The sequence below is a fragment of the Corvus moneduloides genome, chromosome 13 (genome assembly GCF_009650955.1).
Source record: "Corvus moneduloides isolate bCorMon1 chromosome 13, bCorMon1.pri, whole genome shotgun sequence".
In the NCBI taxonomy this organism is placed as follows: Eukaryota; Metazoa; Chordata; class Aves; order Passeriformes; family Corvidae; genus Corvus; species Corvus moneduloides.
This window is the reverse complement of record NC_045488.1, coordinates 10407184-10426865: the sequence shown is the minus strand read 5'-3', so window position 1 is coordinate 10426865 and position 19682 is coordinate 10407184. Positions and strand designations below refer to the sequence as shown.

General features: G+C 39.2%; 1 protein-coding gene across 3 annotated transcripts; it reads right to left on the bottom strand.

Annotated features, from left to right (window-relative positions):
- Positions 1-109: 109 nt before the first annotated feature.
- CLPX (caseinolytic mitochondrial matrix peptidase chaperone subunit X) lies at positions 110-19582 on the bottom strand. 3 transcript variants are annotated; one of them, XM_032122311.1, is made up of 14 exons: positions 19430-19582; positions 15681-15841; positions 14234-14351; positions 9754-9908; positions 8774-8933; positions 7554-7595; positions 6901-7077; positions 5574-5738; positions 5163-5251; positions 4476-4640; positions 3548-3847; positions 3327-3419; positions 2981-3087; positions 110-1940 (listed from the first exon to the last, which is right to left on the bottom strand). In XM_032122311.1, exons 1-14 carry the CDS (start codon positions 19497-19499, stop codon positions 1850-1852), a joined length of 1893 nt encoding a protein of 630 aa, XP_031978202.1. In that variant the 5' UTR covers positions 19500-19582; the 3' UTR covers positions 110-1849. The 3 variants fall into 3 exon arrangements, with proteins under 3 accessions (XP_031978202.1, XP_031978203.1, XP_031978204.1); XM_032122313.1 differs by having other exon boundaries at positions 1854-1940; positions 2931-3087; XM_032122312.1 differs by lacking the exon at positions 7554-7595.
- Positions 19583-19682: the final 100 nt, after the last annotated feature.

The following is a 19682-nucleotide window of genomic DNA, read 5'->3' as shown; positions in this document are numbered from 1 at the left end:
TGGCGGCCGGGAGGACCCGCCCCGCCCGCCTCTCGCCCCCCTTAAGTTCCAAAAAGTACTCCTAAAACTTCCAAGATGTGGGGATGGCGTCAGGGATGACAACTCTCCGCTGCTTGAATATTCGCTTTTATTCAAACGCCAGAGGTGAAGTACAAACTGTAGTTACACGGCATTTTTGTTTCCTTAAAAACAGTTCTTGGTTACAGAATTCCAAACAACTTTCAAAACTAAGTTGTTGAACAGTTTCACGTAAAATGTCGTGGTTTTTTCTATCTGTTTAAAAAAGGATTTGAATTAAAGGATTCAGAATTAAAAGCTGTTATATTTTTTCACTCTACAAAAAGGAAAGTGAGGATGCAGTTACAGATAGTCCACCACAGATTCCCAGTTCAAGGGGACCAAGCTTCTAGAAACATCCTCAACACCAAACGCAGCTTTCTCTGAATCATTAGTGGGTCATTTAACCTGAAAAAATCTGAAATCTCACGGGAAGTATCTGTTGCACCTGGCTACAACTGCATGTCACACTGCTGCTAGGGAAGAACACAAGTATTACATAAAATTTACATGACAAAAATTAATGACAAAAATAGGGTCAATAGATTTTCAGTATGCTTTCCTGTCCTAAAACATCCAATAGACTGAAAAGAAGGATGAAAGTTTTATTTAAATTGTGTGAATTAAAGTTTTAGGGAAACTCAAGTCCACATTTTCACTGAAGGACAAAACAAAGTTGTAAGTGACAATTTTAATTCCTGAAACAAATCAAAACCATACAGGTCCTTTAGTGTTTTTACAAAGACTTTTGTAAAGGATTGAATTAATTTGGTGGAGAGCAGAAGAGGGAGGATTGCTTGCTGTGAGACTAAAAATCAAAGACAAACCCACAAGATGCAATACTAGCATTTGAGAATATAACTTAAAAAGCACTGTCATGTGAACAATCACTACTGATTACAGCAAAAATATTATACATTTACTTATTTCATCTCTTAACATTTTAAGATAGGTTGGGCAAATACCTGGCACCAAAAAATTGATGCATGATAGTTCCAATATGTTAAACAAAATGTACTATATTAGAACATTAATATTTAAAAATTTATGGTGACTTCTCATCGAAATTCAAATGGTTTTACCTCTTCCTAGGAATCTTGTTTACCCCTCTGGAAAACTAGCAAATAACTGATTTCACCTTCTTTCACAGTATCGAAGGTGACTACTGCTCCCAATGGAGATGTGAAGGGTATTATTCAATATTCAAATTACTGTAACAAACCAGTGTCACATTTTAGCAGAATCTCCCAGCAGTATCATAAAGTGTGTCCCAGTTTTTCCAAAAGGGCTTCCTCCCCCACCAATGTAACAAGTCACTCCAGCACCCGCTGGGTTTCACACACCAGCAGGACTCTAACACTGACCTGAACATAAAACCCCCTGTGAGCCGTACCAGGAGCTAAGATAGTTTACTCACCCTCTACTAAATATTAATTTTGATTTCCCATTTGTAGAGTAACATTATTATTAAATCTAACTATTGGCAGCACCCGCACTGCTGGTTTAGTTTCTGGCAAGGGCAGTGCGGGTGCTGCTGCATTTGCTATACATTTTAATTGAACAAGTGTAATATACAATTCATATTTGAACATTATGCCATCCCAGTCCACACTCTGTCCATCAAATCAATGTGATGCTGCAATAAAATACGCAGTCTGATTTAGCTAATGAAGTTCCTCATCACGAATCGTATCCGAGACAGATCCGGTGCCTTTAGGATCAGGCTGAAGCCAGAGGCAATCGTAAGGAAAGAACCGAGTGAGCTTTTTGCGGGTGGAAGTTCTGACAGCGTTTAATGGTTTGCAGCATCTGCCTGTCGAGGCCAGCCTTCCTCCTCCACTCCAGAGTCATACTCCTCTTCTGACGAATCCTTAGTGGGAGCCCTAGGATTGAAAGGAATGATCAGATACCTTGGAAATTGGGGAAAAAAAAAAAAACAAGAGACACTTTCCATAGCTTCTGACAAACATGTCACTTGCACAGTGCCCCATGGCAAAAGTTCTGACTTTCTGATCTGGAAATGCTGCTGTGCACATTTGCAGTGCCACCAGCACACAGTCTCATTAATTGAATTCAATTAACCTTCTGATTTTCAGTAAGTTGTTTGATTTTAATCAATAAATTTGGTAGTTCTGGTGCTATACAAAATCACTTAAAGCAACCATCAGTGTAGTACTTTCCATTCCCTCCACCCATACCAGGCTGAGCCAAGCTTCAGGACAGACAAAGTGCTGTAAATGTACCTTAGTGGAGAAAGCCACTCAAACAACATTGTCAGTGGTAGAAACCAAGACACAGTTAGTAAATTTCAGACCTGAACTTTTTTAACCAGTTTTCACCTGACCCATTCCCTCTCATCTCCATCCTTCATTCACTAAAATCCTTGGTTTTTTTTTTTTTATCCAGATTTGTGCAGTGCTTTCAACATTCCACATCGTTACCATAATCTTTACAACATCAAAATGATTGTTTTAACTAGAGTTCAGCAAATCAATAGATGTGCCTTTCTGTCTCTCCACTGCTTCAAGGGTAATGCAGAAAACCCTAGCAGCCCAGAGCTTGTATCAAAAACCCCACATCAGAGGTAAAAAGTAGGAGGAAAGAAACAGTTTCATTTCAGAAATTTCAGTACAGTCACAACTGAATTTCAAAGTTTTCCTGTTAACTTAAAATTTACTTCTCTTTCTACGGGTATACATACATAAAAGTAACTTCACATATGTTTATTTTTAAATTTCTATTTAAAAACTGAAGTAATACAATTCCAAAGTCTCTAGGACAGAACAGGCACTAATTCAGCTGTGTACAATATACAAAGCATTGAATCTTTTTTAGGTTGTGTGCATGGATTTGTGTTTATTCCATCAGAATACCTGTCTAGTTGTATTACTGGTCTGTTCTGCTACTTCTGTTACGGTTTTACCTAATGTATCCTGGCTCTTTTTTGCCTTCTACAACATCTTTGTCAACTTCCACACATACGATGTCAGAATTGGGTACTTCAAACATGGGCTCCAACAGCAGCTTTTCCTACAAGAAAATAGATGGGAAAATATTTCTGTATGCCCTCTTCTACAAGAGGGCAAGTAATTTTCAGAGCTAGAGAGTCTTCTTGAAAGAACTCTTGAATACTCACAGCTTTAGAAAGACTTACTGTATCCATGTAAGTACCAGAACTAAGTGTGGTTTTGACAGGAAATGGTCATGATTAGGTCCATACACACATCCAGGAAGGTTCATTTACTGTTTATAAGACTTAATTTACTCACCATTATAGATCGAAGACCTCTGGCACCAGTTTTTCTGTCCAGGGCCAGTCTGGCTATAGCCTTCAATGCATCTTCAGTTACATTTAATTCACACTACACAGAGAAAAATGGGAAGTTCAGTTAATTATTTCATTTATGACTGTGTTGAGTACAAGCATTACTGAAAACAACATGTATTTATAAACAAGAATACCAGAGAGTCATCAAATAAAAAGTCAAACCTTATCCATGCTGAATAGTGCCTGGTACTGAGGAACCACCGCATTCCGTGGCTCTGTAAGAATCCGTACAAGGGTTTTCTCATCCAGGCTGTGCAGAGGAACCACAACAGGCAAACGTCCCACAAATTCGGGAATCATGCCAAACTCTATGAGATCCCTGGCTTCCACGTGGCGCAACAAGCGATCCTTCTCCTCAATATCTTCCTGTGGGTCAGACTCTCCACTTATATTGGCAAGATCAGCTGCTGCTGCAGCCCTTCTGCCTTTCCCCATGTTAGATGGTGTCCCAAATCCTAGGTACTGGAAGATAAACATGTTCTGCTTACAGAACTGCAATAACTGAGCTTTCTTTATGTAAATAAATCAGTTTCCACGAGTATTAAATAATCTGCAGTGACTGCTACGTCATTACATACTAATTCAAGCTCAAGAAACTACTTAGCGTAAAATTAGACCTCTAGCACACAATCAGTTTCTTATAAAATTGAATTCCCTCAGTGAAGGATTAATACATCAGTACAAGAGCAATTTTTTCTTAAAATAAAGAAGGTTATCAACATATTCTGGCCGGTTTACAAGTACCAGTGACACTTCATAAGAAGCAAATGCAGGCAAGTTTGCTTACATGGGAAGCTACACAAATTAACATGAACAGTAACTTGAATTTCAGTCACTCCTTTAGTGTAGAAACAGGGAGCACATTCTGTCAGAACGCTGCAGCAAGAACCCTGTCCCAGACATTAATCTACAAAACAGTGAACTGCATGACCAGGTATTTCAAGATGAAGATGGCCTTTAGCACCACTTGCTGAAATAAAGAAATTTAGTGTGTTTACAAATATGTCAAGACAAGTATGTCAAATTCAGTATTGCAAACAGTAATTAAGATGATGATTTTTCCAGCTCAGATACAGCCTGATGCACTCACTTTTTCATTTTTTCTCCTGCTGATAATTCTGTCAAGACCATTAAAAGCACCAGAAGCTACAAACAGGATGTTTGTTGTGTCAACCTGCACCGTTTCTCCACGTAGTTTCCGAGAATTCTTTTCTGGAACGTTTACTATTGTGCCTTCAAGTAATTTTAACAAGCCCTAAGAAGGAAAGAAGAAATAAGCAATAAAAAATTAACACTGTGTAGCATCATATAAGAGGGCACACCATGCTACGGTCATTTTCACAGATGCATTTTTTGCTCCCTTATGCCTTTATAGTAAGTGTCCAGAAAAGTCAGTTTTCCCTATGAGACAATCCCCCTAAGGACAAAAATGTTCCTTTAATGTGGCTCCCATGCACATTATGCATGTAATGATTAGCTGCTTTTAACAGTTTTGTTTAAGTGGGAAATGTTATCTGTTCTTGCCTGCATTATGAACTGGCTGTCTGAATGCTGAGAAGACATTTTTCAATTAAAACATTTCCACGAGGAAGTCTCAATTTGCTTTTGAGATGATGTTTTTAAAATTAAGAAATTCAAGAGGAAAGATGTGTCTTTTGAAGGTGAACAATTAAGAAACTGAAGAACTATGACTCCATAAATTCCCATGCTGTTTGACATGACAGGATCATACATCCTGTTTACTTAGGAAGTAAAATCACTCCATGGAAGTATTTACCTGTTGAACACCTTCTCCCCCAACGTCCCGTAACTGATGAATACCAGGAACACTGCCAATCTTATCTACCTCATCCAGAAAAACGATTCCTGCAGTTACAGAAAATGGGTTTAAAGACGACCCTACTTTTAAAGAGAAGCAAGAATTTACAGGAAATAATAACATTTGAGAGAGCAGCAGTCTGTTCTACTTCCGGATTGCAAAAATATGCAATTTTGTCCAATTATGGACAAAAACAAAACTAGAAGAGCTCTACACTACACTTTGAGCTCTTTTCAGGTTTATTCTGTCTGATTTAAACTTTGAGTACATCCAGCAGGAACACCAATTTCAGGAATATTAGTGGTCTCAAAAGCTCAGAGCAGTTAGGCAAAATTAACACAGTCTCTGAAACACACATTAGAAGTTTACCTTGCTGAGCTTTTTCTACATTGTAGTTGGCATCTTGCAGGAGTTTTGCGATGACAGATTCGATGTCTTCCCCAACATAGCCAGCTTGAGTCAAGGTGGTACAATCGCAGATAGCAAAAGGTACATCAAGGCATTTCGCCAGAGTTTGAGCCAGCAAGGTTTTACCTGATAAAGCAAAAGCTGCATGTTAGAACTGCCACACGTTTCTCTTCGAGCACACAAATCCAAGTATTTGGACGGGGACTTTTAACAAGGATGTATAGTAACAGGACAAAGGGGAATGGCTTAAAATTGAAAGAAGGCGGGTTTAGATGAGATATCGGGAAGAAATCCCTTCCTGTGAAGGTGGGGGAGGCCCTGGCACAGGCTGCCCAGAGAAGCTGTGGCTGCCCCATTCCTGGAAGTGTTCACGGCCAGGTTGGTCAGGACTTGGAGCAACCTGGGAGAGGGGAAGGTATCCCTGCCCATGGCAGGGGTGGAATGAGGGGAGCTTTAAGGTACCCTCCAACCCAAACCATTCTAGGATTTACCACAGGATCATTGTTACTCTTATTAGACATTCTGAATCATGCCAGCATCTTAATATAGGAACATTTTACAAAGGAGATAGCTTTCATAAGCAGTGGTTTTTACATTGGCAGGCTGTATTTCTGGTTTTAGTTTAATAATACACATTTAAGGCAGCTTGAAATGCATACAGTATCACAAATAAAATATCACACAATATAAAAACCATAATACATGTACTTGCAGAGTTTAAAGATTAAATAAATCAGTAGTCCTTTGCAGACACTCAGGGTGCAGTGCAAAGTCCAATTGCTCCTGCTTTGAAGTTGGGAAGAAACAGAATTAAAATATTGTTTAGTGAATGTTCTCCCAAAAAGTCTGCAAAATGCCATCACTTCAGCACAAACATTCCCAAGTCTTATGAACATACAAAATAATCTCTCTTTCCAACTCCCTGCAACTAATCTGTCCCAGAGGTGAAACAGCACTGTCTTAACTGCAGCATCTCAGCTTGCCACCTAAGCAGAGAAACTATAAATGCCTTTTATTTCAGCTTAGTCAAAGTGGCATCTTTTATTCAGTCAGTAAATACAGGCATTAAAAATAGAAAAAAAAGAAAACCACACAACTACAGCTTGCTCCTTTTTAAGGTCACTAGCTCAGCATGTTAACATGTCACGAAAGCACTGAAATCCAAGTTTGAAACTCACATTTAGGTTTTTTATAAACCAAGCTGAATAATCACAGAAGAGAGAAATCACTAATTAACAACAAATTCCATGGAAAAATAGGATGCCTATAAAAACATGCAGCTGTATACCTGATCCAGTTGGTCCAAGCAGCAAAATATTACTTTTTTCAAGTTTAATGTCATCATTAGGTGAATCTAGTACTTCTCCTCCCCGTTTCTCCTGAGGTATCTGCTGGTTCATTTGTTGCTGCATCGATGCTCCCAAAGCATTACCATGTGGACTGATTCCAGCAATCTGCAGGAGTTCTGAAGAGAACAATAACAGTACTGTTTGAGTACCAACAAGGTCTGTCATTACCTTAAACACACAATAACAGCTTGGTTCTTTTGCAAATCTAGAATTCTACCTGTACAGAAGCTTACAGAGAGGACTGCAACAGAAATACAGCACAATTATTACACATACGGGAGTTCCAACCATGCTTTTGCACAGGCATATAGGAAAAGAATTTCCAAAGGCACAGTGGATTACCTAAAAACATTCCTCTGCATTAAAAGCAAGAGAAATTTTCAGTCCTTACAAATGTACTCATTTTAACTGTAATTTCTCATATATTTTTTCACATATGAGAAGAAATAAACCCAAGCTGTTGATTATCATGATGAAAAAGTACAAGAACTGGACTTCACCCAGCATTTCAAACAAGCAGTCACTAAAGACTGTTCTGCATATCATAAGAGTAGGTATTGCAGAGGAGGACATGAGGAGAGGGTTCACTTACTTGTAAATCTGTACTCATCCTCCCGTCTTCTGATTTCTAATTCTAAGAGAGAGGATGAAAACAGTAATAAAAATGTAAGTTTATAAAAGCTTATAGATTCTCCACCTCTTGCCCTCTTCTGAATACACCTTATTGCTGTCTATGAATGTATTTCTAACAAGAAATCCCCACCAGAGCTATTTTTTATTACTGTCAAAATTAACCCAAAACCCAACCTGCATGATTTTAAAACGCCAGCAAGCTTTCTACTTCTTAAAACATTAACAATCTATTACCTCTGATTAGATTTTCACTTTAGAACCAATTATAGAAGGAAAAAAGTACAATAACAAATTTGGTTTGGAAAGGCTTTCTTAAACTCTCCCTGAGTGTTACAATGTAAGACTTTGTTATAGGACAGAACTCTGAAATATGTAAACCTTCACTGTCAGTCTCTCTGGGTATGGACCATGTTATCTCCCTGGGGAGGGTCAGAACTTCCTAGTGCCAGGTACACAACTGCTCTCTTACCATTACCAGAACAGTGCTACTAATGTTCCCTCCTCAGTTAAAAGACTTAAAATTCAAAAAGCAAAGAAGATTTCTGTTTGCTTAACATGGTAACTTCTGCAAGACAGAACAAAACACCTTAAAAAAAACCCACCCAAGGTACGCTTTTGAGTCAGAGATGGTAACTTAATCCTGCTTCTAAAAATAAATTAGATCAACATAGCTACACACTTGCTCAGCAGCAAAAGTACTGCCAAGAGTAACTCCATCTACACCTGCTAGATATGGAACAATACTGTGGTGACCAGCAGATGCTGCCAGCAGAAGCAAGGGAAGTTAGAAGTCTAAGTACTCATCAATTTACCTATGCAAAATATCACCTTCCTGATCTGCATTGTTGCTTGCAGATTAAGCAGCAGATTTACTGTTAAGCAGTAAATGAGATTAGAAAGAAAAATTTAGGAGGCTCACTTTAGAAAGTTAAAGGAGAATACCCCATAATATGTATCAGTAAAAAAGGCTAAACATATGGTAAGCACCATAAACCTTCTGATTGCCATTTAAATAAATCACAGAAGTTCACAATGAAAGTTATATTTAGTAGAAATTCTTTTACATCATTTCAGTTATAGAACATCTAGTGTCAGGGTAAAACTTTCCTTGGATTTCTTAAGTTAGGGCCCTGAAATGGTGATTTATTTGACCAGAAAAATACCAAATATCATACAAACCTCTTGGTGTTAAAGAAGTCTGTTTCTCAACTTCTGCTTGCTGTCTCAGGTTAGACGGGATATTATTGTAGATTCTCTTGTAATGATTATACACAGCAACTGAAAGCACCTTCTTGGCAAAACACTGACCAACAACGTATTTGTCGAGGTAGTTGTAAATCTGAAAAATAGCTTAATTTTAGTAACACTTCTAAAGCACCTTGCAGCAGAAAAGCAAAAATAGTATATTGTGCCAAAGACGGACTTTGGTCTAAATAGTTACAGACCTGAGAAACAGAAACCAACATCTAAAATACAAAACATATTCCTTTTGATAAATTTACTTTAAAAACACAGTGCTCACACACTCATATTGTGCCTGTCAGTTCTGCCCCACTAATACATAAACCAGTTGCCCTTTTCATCCAAATTTTTAAGAGGAACAGAAATTTTAAGAACACTTAATTTCTTAAAAGAGGCCTATCAGAGCCACGTGCAGGTTCAGAAATCATTACAGTCCACCAGGAACTGAGAAACATAAAAGGCTTCCTCACTATTCTCTACAAGGAAACCAAATGACTTCAGAAGGATCATGGCCACAAGTTAATCAGCTACAGCTCTCACCCAAAACCACAGCAAATAAAAGGCCCTGCAGCTACAGAAAGAAGCTGCTAAAATAAGGATACAGAATGCAAGGCCATAGTGAGAAAGAATAGATAATATGGTTGGTGAGGGATGAGGTCAGCCTCAAGGTCAAAGGAGAAAATGAAGTCACAAGACAAAGACAGAGGAAAACAAGCTCAAATACCTTTATTGGATCTACTTGCTCCATTTATCAGTGCTCTGCTGGGTCACAAAGCTCACAAAGTTTAATCTTGAGCTAATCATCTTTATTGTTTGTTGCTCTGTCCCAGGAGCCCATTACACACCTGATGCAGATTAAGGGAAGCATTTCACCATGCTGCAACACAAGGGGACACTGGGTGGAATTAAAAACATACCTTTTTCGGTGGAGGTGGTGGCTTCTGCTGGAATGCCAATTTCACAGCTTCTGCTGCTGACTCAGGCTCTTTAATGATGCTCTTTTTTGTGTCTGCCTCTGACAGGACAACAAAGAAGTGGTGACACTTTTCACACTTCACAAAACGGGTGGAAGCTGCGGAAAAAGTCAAACAAAACAGTAAGAGGAATTGCTTCTGCCCGAGTTTATCACACAGAACAAGCACTGTAAGACAGCACAACCACTCTGTGTTTACACAACACTTCTCCCTCACTTACCTTAGAACATTTAAAAGCAATTATTGGCCTATGAAATTTAACACAGAGGGAACACAATTTGCCCCAAAGAAATATAATTCTGGGCAGCAACCAGACAATGGATTAAATACAAAACTTTTTGATACTTATCCAGTAGCGCCACACTTAGGAGAGGAAACTCTGCACTTCTGAGAGAGACAAAATTAATGAAGGTTTTAGCTATGCAGGAAATGCTCCTAACTCAAACTAACAGTTTAAGTGCAGGGAAGCAATCTAGAACATCAAAGACAGCATTACAGGAGGGCTCTGGCAGCTCCTGCTCTCTGCATCCCACTGGCTTTGGAACACTGTGGATCAGGCCCGAGTCACCTAAGCCCAGGACACCAAGCACAGTGGGGTCACCCAAAGGGCTCATCCCAACAAGAGGCAGCTGTGGTATGCAACAGATCATGAGGACTTTGATGTTTTGCAAGATCTTCTGCTTGTTTATTTTACTGTTAAGACTAGAACAAATTTCTTTCAAATACCAAAAGCTAAACCCTCCTACCGCTGGCCTTGTGAACTATGTCTCAAGAAATCTGCAAAGGTTGGTTTCATAAGCCTGAAAATGAGAACCTTCATTGCTTTTCCTTCGGCAAAGCAAACTTGAAATAATAAAAACAGACAGTCGAGAAGAATAATAAAAGTAATTCAGAATAGATCCTTTCTAGCCATACTACTATGCTATTAAATGCAAATCACAAGCAATAGGATAGATTTAAAGGAAATATACTAGTAAACGTATTTAATTAAAAGTAAAGTAAATGTAGAAAAACAACCCCATGAAAAACTCCAATATCAGAATTTCTGAAATCATAAAAAGTTTTTAGAAAATGGCTTGAACACTGCAGCACGATCTGACTGTAACAACACCCTCTAGCAATAAACAAGCTGCTTATTTATAACTTGTTGTCTCCCATAAGACTGGCATCAGCAAACGAGGAGTGGGTGGGGTTTTTCTTACCATTAATCCCACTTTATACCTGGATAAGCAAGACCAACAGATCACTTTAAGAATATAGCAACTAATACTGTGACCAACACAGCTTTATTAACTTTACTTGAAAGAAATTTTGTGCAACAGCCTGAAAACTCTCCTAGCAACCTTCCAAATTACTGTTATCTGCCTGATGGGAATGTGATGGAGATCCACTTGCACGAACCCATTCCTGTTACGTAACTATTATTTAGCAACAATATTGTCAGGGAAAAAAACAACCCAGCCTTTCTCCCAGGGCTCACTCAAAACACCTCTGATATCCGTGATGACTACAGTGCCACGAGGCTGTTCTCCTTCCTTATACAACACTTATTTAGGATAGAAGAGCCATGAGAATGGTTGTTCCCTTTATAGATCCACATGAATGATTAAAAACCCCCAGAAAATAAGGAATGGGTTTTAAGAGTACTATACGGCATTTTTAAAACATCACTAAAAAAAAATGAGTACACTATTGAGTTGCAGGCAACTTTGCTAATCCTAAATACTGGCATGTTTTCATATGTTCTTTTAGCAAACACATAAAAGCACAGCAAAGAACACCCATGTCAAATTACCCCCCTGTCATTAAGATGTCTGCAAATATTTACAGTGCGCCAAAATGTAAGTCAAGTGTTGTTTTTAATCATACAACATTGCCACAGAGGCTGCATTAGCAAAGGGATTTCTAAAGTCTGTGTGAGTTGACCTCGCCAAAAAGAAATGCCAGGTTTTTTACAAAACATACAGGAAACAAAAACAACCAGAGGATTAAACTTCAAAAGACTTGTAGGGTTGAGATAATGGGCTACTATCAAACTGCTTTAAGGCAAAAAAAAAAACCTCCCAACCAAACCAGGAAAAAGAAAGCAAGGAAACTTCCAAGTATGTACAGTAGCAGGGAAGTCTTGCTCTGGAGGATGGAGTAACCCAATGACATCAGGTGGAGACAGTAAAAGGAGCAACCAGATAAGGCTTCTTACGTCAATCAGCTTTACAGCTGTTGGATTTCACTCCACATCTGAGGATCAAGTCTTATTCCACTGATCACAAACTCTCCTTACAGACTTTCACAACCCAAAACAATACAGGAACTGCTGAGAAAGGAGGTCAAAGCAAAATGACTTTTTGTTTGCCTCATGCTTTCCCTTCATTGTTAATTACTGGAAAACCACTGCCAAGCAAATCTTTCTGCAAGATTTGCAGACACAGAGTGAAGCTCCATCAAAAACAAACTCCACTGGAAAACCAGCCAGTCACACTATCACTCAATGGCAATTAATTTTCTAATGAATGTGGCTTTTATTCAGTATTGTGTTTCCCTACTTCTCTCAAAATGACTGAAAACCTAATATTTAAACTGAAACAAATACTAATTGCATGTTTTCCTTTGGTTTTAGTTATTTATTTAAGGCTCTGCAGGTTGGCAATTCAAACCAGAACTGTGCAAATTTATCATTTTTCCTGACTAAGCAACAACAAAGGCTTATCCAAAAAAATCAACTTACAATAGGCTTAATACAACTTGCAACCCATTCATTTTGAGCAGAATGGGACAGATTTCTTTTCCTTAGTTTTTGTTTTCTTTTTTCAAATAATCTTTAAGATAATTAGAACTTCTGTTTTCCAGCTGCTTTATACAGTGTGGTTGGGAAGCAGTGTGCTCAAATTTACAGACTAAACCAGAATAACACAGGTCCAGAGGAAACTTCGCCAGAACCCACAGGAGCTTCGGAAAAATGTGGGTTTCCAGTCCCAAGCTGTTTACAGAACCTGTGTTAATTCTCACGCTCAACTCAAGTGGATTCACTACTTGTGAATTTTAGATTGCATGTATCAAGATATGTTCTCCCATAGTGTTGGCATGAATAAATCCTGTTCCCAAGGAAGTTTCCAAGCATGTTTAAGTGTTCCCAGCAACACTGACAAAACACTAAATCACATCTCTGCTTTCAGGGATCATTCTGGGACAATGCTTGAATGGTATTTCCAGATAAAAGCACAAACTGCAGTACCAAGGCAAACACCAGTGAAGTGAGAGTTTCAAAAACATCTCTGCCTACTCGTGAATCATAAGAAGGTAAATAAACTTAAAAATCCTTCCACTGTTTCCAACCATGCCTAGTCCAGGGAGAGACCACACTGAACACCAGACAGGATCATATTTCTAGTTCCAGAAACTAGTGCCAGGTTTTGCAGAATACCTTGTTGCCTATAGTTTCAAACAAACCAGAAAAACAACCTTATTTCTAGGGGGAAAAAAGTAACTGAGGACTGATCCTTTTATCTAACATAAAGAAATATATTGTTATTATTATAGAACTGTCTTGTAATTCATAACACTTGATCATTTAAAATCCTATTTTATATGAGTAGCAGCAAATAACAGCACATCCACTCATTATTTTTGCCAGCTGTGATATTAACAACTGCTGACCTTGTCTTAAGCCTCTTAGTGCACAAGTCTGATCATGACTTGATACTTCCTCCTTAAGCTCCACCAACAATGGGTATTTGCTTTCTGACAACTGTTTTCTAAGCTAGTCTCATTAGTGCTGAAATGAGGTATGAAATGTCTTCAGGTCAGATAGAACCTAAAGGATAACTGGCCTTAATTGAGATTACACTTCCAAAAAAAAAAAAAGAAAAAAAAAAAGTAGCAATTGCTGCTGGAGAACAGGCATTCTGGATTTTCTAGCTGGACTTTCCAGCCTTCTGTTTGGAATGTATTGTAGCTCTGACTTTGCCATAGAAGACTGTTCTAGTAAGCCATCTGTCAGATACTAATTCCTCTGCTGGATAAGCACTTTGGTTACAGTAAATGCAGGATTAAACTTTTATTATTTAAGAAAGAAAGGACAGACATTACAAACCTATATAATTAAGCATATATTTATATAATAGACAGATAGAAGTACCAGTAGTTAAAGTGCTATTTTTAATGCATGATATACAATTAATTATTTTTAAAATATTCACAGATGCAATGTGAATTCCACTACCACATTCATACACACCATGGGAACTACTCAGAGACAATACCCACAGAGACAATAAATGGTTACACCAACAAGGCCAAACTAAGCATAACAAAATTTCTGACATCATATAATTAGGTAGGCTAAAACTTCCCTATCAGGAGTATGTTAAATGATAAAGTCACTTCTGTGCCTATTAAAGAAAGGGAAGTTTTAATGAAAACTTACACACAAAGGTCTCCACGTGTGTGCACAAGTCCCCACACTTCGGGCAGCGCAGTTGGTTCCCTCCTTTCCCAGAGCTTCCAGAGCTTGACTTTTTACCTCCACCCTCACCAACAGATTTCTGAAAGAGATTTCCAGACAATGGAGCTGGTAAAGTAGGCATTTAGCAGTGTGCTCATGGAATCAAATAATTTGAATTTTGCAATAGCTGAATGACAAAGTAGCTGTTGCCAGGATTTTTTAAAGGCCTTGAAAACTTAGAAGAATGTGACAAACACTTGGAAGTGTACACACATCTGCACTTCCTAGGTCTGCCAGTTTTGGATGCCCACGGAAGAGGTATCCCATACCTGAATTAGAGCTGCTTGACTGGCATTAGAACAGTAACAAGCTGTGTCAAGAATGTTTTAATAGTGTATTTTAATGTTTTAATGCCAGACAAGAAAACAAATGGTATTTAAAGAGTATTTTATTATCTCAACTGCATGGATTCTAAGGGTTTATGAAGCCACAGCTCCTCTCACTTCCTTGACAGGTGTAGCAATCTACTCTAGATGAAGCATCTCAAAGTGCTTGGAAATACTGTATTTTTTACTTGCATCTCTTCTATGCCTTCATACTTGGATTAATAAAAGTTATTATATTTTAGGAAACAGTAAAAATCTCTCTTCCCTTTTTAAAGGCAGTTCCCCATTTTTTAAACCTTTCTTGCCTACTGATTTCTCCTCACAACCCTTCTCAAGAAAAAAAACACTATTAAATTTTTAGGGGGTTTTTTAAAGTTTAATTGCACCTTCAGAACACACCTGTGTCATCTGGACAGTTCCTCAGGTTCACAACACACCATACTAAGGCAAAGTTATTGCCTGTGAACTCTCAAAATGTTATTTGCTGACTAAAGAGCAGTTTTATTCTCAGGTAATCATTTATCTGAAGAAGCTGTTTATTAACTACAATTATAGAGAATGACTAGGATAAAAATAGACTACAACTGACTAACAAGAGGTGATCGATCTCATGTCCTCGCTGACTTGTCTTACTTACCACAAATCAGTTCTAAACCCAGAGACATTTAAAATGTACTTAGTTTGAAAAAGCCTACTTGGGAGCAGCAGGCTTTTGAAGGAGAATAGCTCTGATTACTACTTTTTCATGAGATCCTGAAACCTATTCTTGATTTATGACATCCAATAAAGTTTTCAAGTGTCCTCTTACACTGAGCAAAAAAATTTATAAAACTGGGAAAAGCACTGTGGGACATTTATAAGGTTTGCCTCCTAATAAATTCACAATACAGTTTATTTTTTCTTCACTGCAGCAATTTGAAGGGTTAGAAATGTCAAGAGTTGGCCAACATTTAAAGATCAACCTAATTTTAAGTTAAAAAAATATAAAAAATTTAAGGAACATTTTACATCAACGACTGAAACCCTGAGTGTGTGGAAATTACCTTGCTTCCATCTCCAGAACCATCCTTGCTTGCACCATCCTTTGAAGCAAAATATGCTGGTGTTTCTGAAAAGTTTCTAAGAGGAATTCGTTTTAGGGAACAAGTTTCAAAAGTCCCAAGTTTTCCTAAAACAGGGATGCGTGTACGACCACAAGTAATACCTAAAAAAAAAAACAACCCAAAAAAAAGAAAAAAAAGAAAGGTAAATATTAAAAATACTCCCGTTTTGATTCCATTGCCACCAAATCTCAGAAGTTATTTACTTTAAGTGGCCCTTAAAGGTTTTGGCAACAGAATTCAGCTTTGAACATCCACATTTCAGTCATCAAAGTAAATTATCTTCACCACCTTAATGTTCATCTCATTAAAAGCTGCCTGGGTTTTCCAAAAACGACCCCCAAAGTAATTCCAGGTCCTCTGATACCAGACAATTGAGAATTCCATTGTGGCATGAAATAGGGAACATCCCAGTTATGAAACTGATCCTCAGAATGACAAACACAATCAACTTACAGCTCTTATTGTGAAATCATTCAACCCCCAAAATAAGAGAGACCTCTGAAGACTCTCTTTATTATAAAAAAATCACGTGTTTCAGACTCAATGACTGCACGTCTGGATTTGGCTTTCACTTGGGAACTCCACTAAAAATTAGTTTCCAGGAATTTGCGGCACCTCTTGGCAACAAAATCCGTGCTGAGAAGAACTGAGAAGCCATGTCCTATTTGGCACTCACTGCCAGGCCGGCACAGGCAAACTCAGCATAATCTTAACTTTGCTGAAATACCTTATTGCCAACATGAAAAAAGAACCTCATTGAGGAACTAAACAGCCTTTTCCTCCTCTTGCAACATGGGCAGGATTGCATTTCATGGCTGGGTACGATGTGAGCCAGCGTATGTTGTGCTTGTGATTTCAACATCAACAACAGCCTGGAATCCATATCTCATCTCTCACATTTAAAGTGGCAAATTTCTCACTTGCTCTCTGGTTTTGATAAGGACTCTGTGCCTTACTGACAGCAGAGCTATACAGCAACAATAGCAATTACAAACTTGCTGGTAGTACACAGTTGTATTGTTGTGGGGAGGAGAGAATACTGTGGAAAATCCAAAAACTCTTAAAAAAATAAGAAAAAGTAGAAATGGCAAGAGGAGTGCAGCTTATTTGCTCTGAAAGAGGAAATAACAATAACGAAGAGCTGGAAACTTAGCTGAAAGAGGATACTCAGAAAATTCTCCTTGTTACTATAACAAGAAGGGAGAAAAATAAAGAAGAGGAATCTAAATTTACCAGGAAAACTCCTACAGGCCTCTGCAAAGTCACAATGAAGATGACAGTGTCAAATGAGATTTGAAGCTGGTTTATTAACTTACATGCTGCTTAAAATTCCTGAACCTGAAGATGACTTGCAGCTATTTTTAACATAACTAAAAATTAATCTTTTAAAAATCTCTCACAGCATTGCTTCTGTCTGTAAACGTGAGGGAGGAAGAACAATCAATGAGCTTCCCCATTTTAAATTCCTCTGTTGAGTGCCACTGCAACACATTCTAGATTACACAGGATAAGCTATGAAAACATCACAGAAAACTTGAAAACACTGGCTGGCTCTCAGAAGCAGTTGTGTCTTTGAATGTGCAGAGAACTCTGATGACTCCGTGTGCCAAGTGCACTTGTCAGTAAAGAACAAGCTTTGGTGAGTGTTCACAATGCAATAGCTGTTCTGAGCAGTCTTGGAGGCTCATTCCTCATATATGATTCCTTTACTGAGTTTTGGTTTAGAAGACCCCTTAAAATAAAATAATCACCTCACCTCCCTTGAACAAAACCTGAAGTCACACGACTTTCCTTTCAAGACAAGGAGATTTGGCCTGTGGAAAAAGGCTGAAGCACTAACACAAAAGCTCAAACATTTCAGAGTCCTCCTTTTAATTCGGATTGCTCTTATGAGACAGAAAATGCACTGAGAACTGTATGGAATGAACTGTGAAACCTTACACAGCACTGGGTACTGAGCTGTGAAAACTAAACCGGAAAAAAAAAGTATTACTGCTACATCAGCTTGTGGCTAAGCATAAAAAGCCTCATGTGCTTATCGTGAGGTCTGAGTGGTGTTTTTTTAACAAAACATCATTGTATAATTACACAATGAAGCAGTAAGAAAGTTATCACTGCTACTTCCTTGCATCAATAAGCCCAGAGGGAGATTTTCAGGAGAAATCAACATTTCAGTCCAATGCCTGGCAGCTGCCACTGAACGATCCAGATACTGATAAATGTTCCAATATGTAACAGCTGGCAGGATTTGTTCACACACACCTGGCAGTGGTGGCTCAGGTGGAGTTTTTTTTTGGAGCACTAAATTCAAAGGACGTGTTCCTAACGCTGCTGGCAGCAATGGAACCAATCCAGCACGTTTGGATTTGTGCATTAAGAAACAATGGGAAGCTCCTTAACATCATATTAACCTTTAATTGATACTTGATGAAATAAATAGTGACTTCCGGGCCAAGCCTGGGGGATCTTGGAGGCCTCTACTGCTCAGGAAAGTGACAGAGAGACTGTGACAAACTGTAACTGTCCCACATAACACTCGATTGACTACATTAATCTGTGCACTCAGAACTCTCTCAAGTTTGCACCACCCAGCCATAGCAAAGGAAGCACCTGGCAGAAGACATAATGTAACAGAAAAAATACACTAAAATAGGATACATTTATTTTTAAACAACTTTCATTGAAGGCTGATGGATAAATAGTTGTATTACTTTATCTGCATTTTAGTCTCATGTGCTCTTTTATATAAGCCTTTTGAATCTTAGTTCTGACCAAAAACCACACAAATTTTAAAAAAAGATAATTCTGAAATAAATTCAAAATAATACTTGCTTTAAAGTTTATTGTTTCAGGGGATTGCATAAAGCCAGACAAGCTGGACTTGAAAGTACAGGTTTGAACTTTTCAGCACAGGTGATATCTGAGATATAAATGCAAAGGCACCTACAAAGAGTTAACTCACCTCTTAAAGGCAGTAAATGATCTCTGACTCATCGGGCTATTACTGAGGGTACAGTAATTGCAGATATTGTCACAACTGTGGCAACAGAGGGATTTTCAGCACAATTTGGGGGTGCTCTACCTTTCACTCAAAGCAGCACATGGTTTGTCTGCTCTCAGTACCCTCAAGAACACCGTGAGAAGGACAAAGACAGTAAAAAAGTAACAGCCTCCCACCACTTCAACTTCCAGTGAGTGGTTTGCACAGTCTCGTCCTTCTACCAAGTCGGAAAAAATTAATTTTGCTAACTAAGCCCATCTTTATAAGAAATATTCCAAGTTTAAGCTACAACGAAGGTAGGCTTTTAATCAGTTAAGGTAATTAAACCATTTTAAAGCAAATTAAACACATTTACTCGCACTGCGGAGTAACACACCCTGGCCGACAGCTGCTGAGCATCGCTCCTGTTGAAATGAACTATTCTCGCATTACATTTCCCCATGGCGAGGGCAAATTCTCCGATACTTCACACCACGCAGCACTGCCCTTACCCCCGACACTCGCACCGCGCGGGTGAGCCCAGCAAACGGTTAAAGGCAGGAAAAAAGAGGCAAAGGCCGCGGTGCCCCGCCGCTGTCACAGCGCGATAAGGGCAGCGGCGGGGCCGGGCCCCCCTCAGGGCCGCGGGCCGAAGGGCCTGACCCCGCCGGGCCCGGTGAAGGAAGGCCGGCGGCCCGAGCGCGGTTACCTCTGCGGGCGGAGGGCAGCGTGGAGCCGAAGAGACGGGCAGCGGCAGCGCAGCTGTGGCAGGCGGACATGGTGCAGCGGCCGCGGGCCCGGCCGGCTCCCCCCGCCGACAAGGCCTCGCTGGCGGCGGTCCGGCCCCGCCCGCCCCGGTAACGCCCCCGTGACGGCACCGCGCGTCACTACGGTACTGCAAATCCCAGCTGGCATCGCGCCGCACCGCGTTCCTCGTGAACGCGCTCCCCATGCGGGGCATC

What these genes read in the sequence shown, in the direction of transcription:
- CLPX (XM_032122311.1), bottom strand. Translation starts at nt 19,499, where the DNA reads ATGTCCGCCTGCCACAGCTGCGCTGCCGCTGCCCGTCTCTTCGGCTCC. An exon ending in GCTGCCCTCCGCCCGCAGAG is followed by an intron (nt 15,842 to 19,429) that starts GTAACCGCGCTC and finishes TTTTTTTTTTAG; the next exon opens with GTATTACTTGTGGTCGTACA. An exon ending in GAGGTCTTCGATCTATAATG is followed by an intron (nt 3,088 to 3,326) that starts GTGAGTAAATTA and finishes ATTTTCTTGTAG; the next exon opens with GAAAAGCTGCTGTTGGAGCC.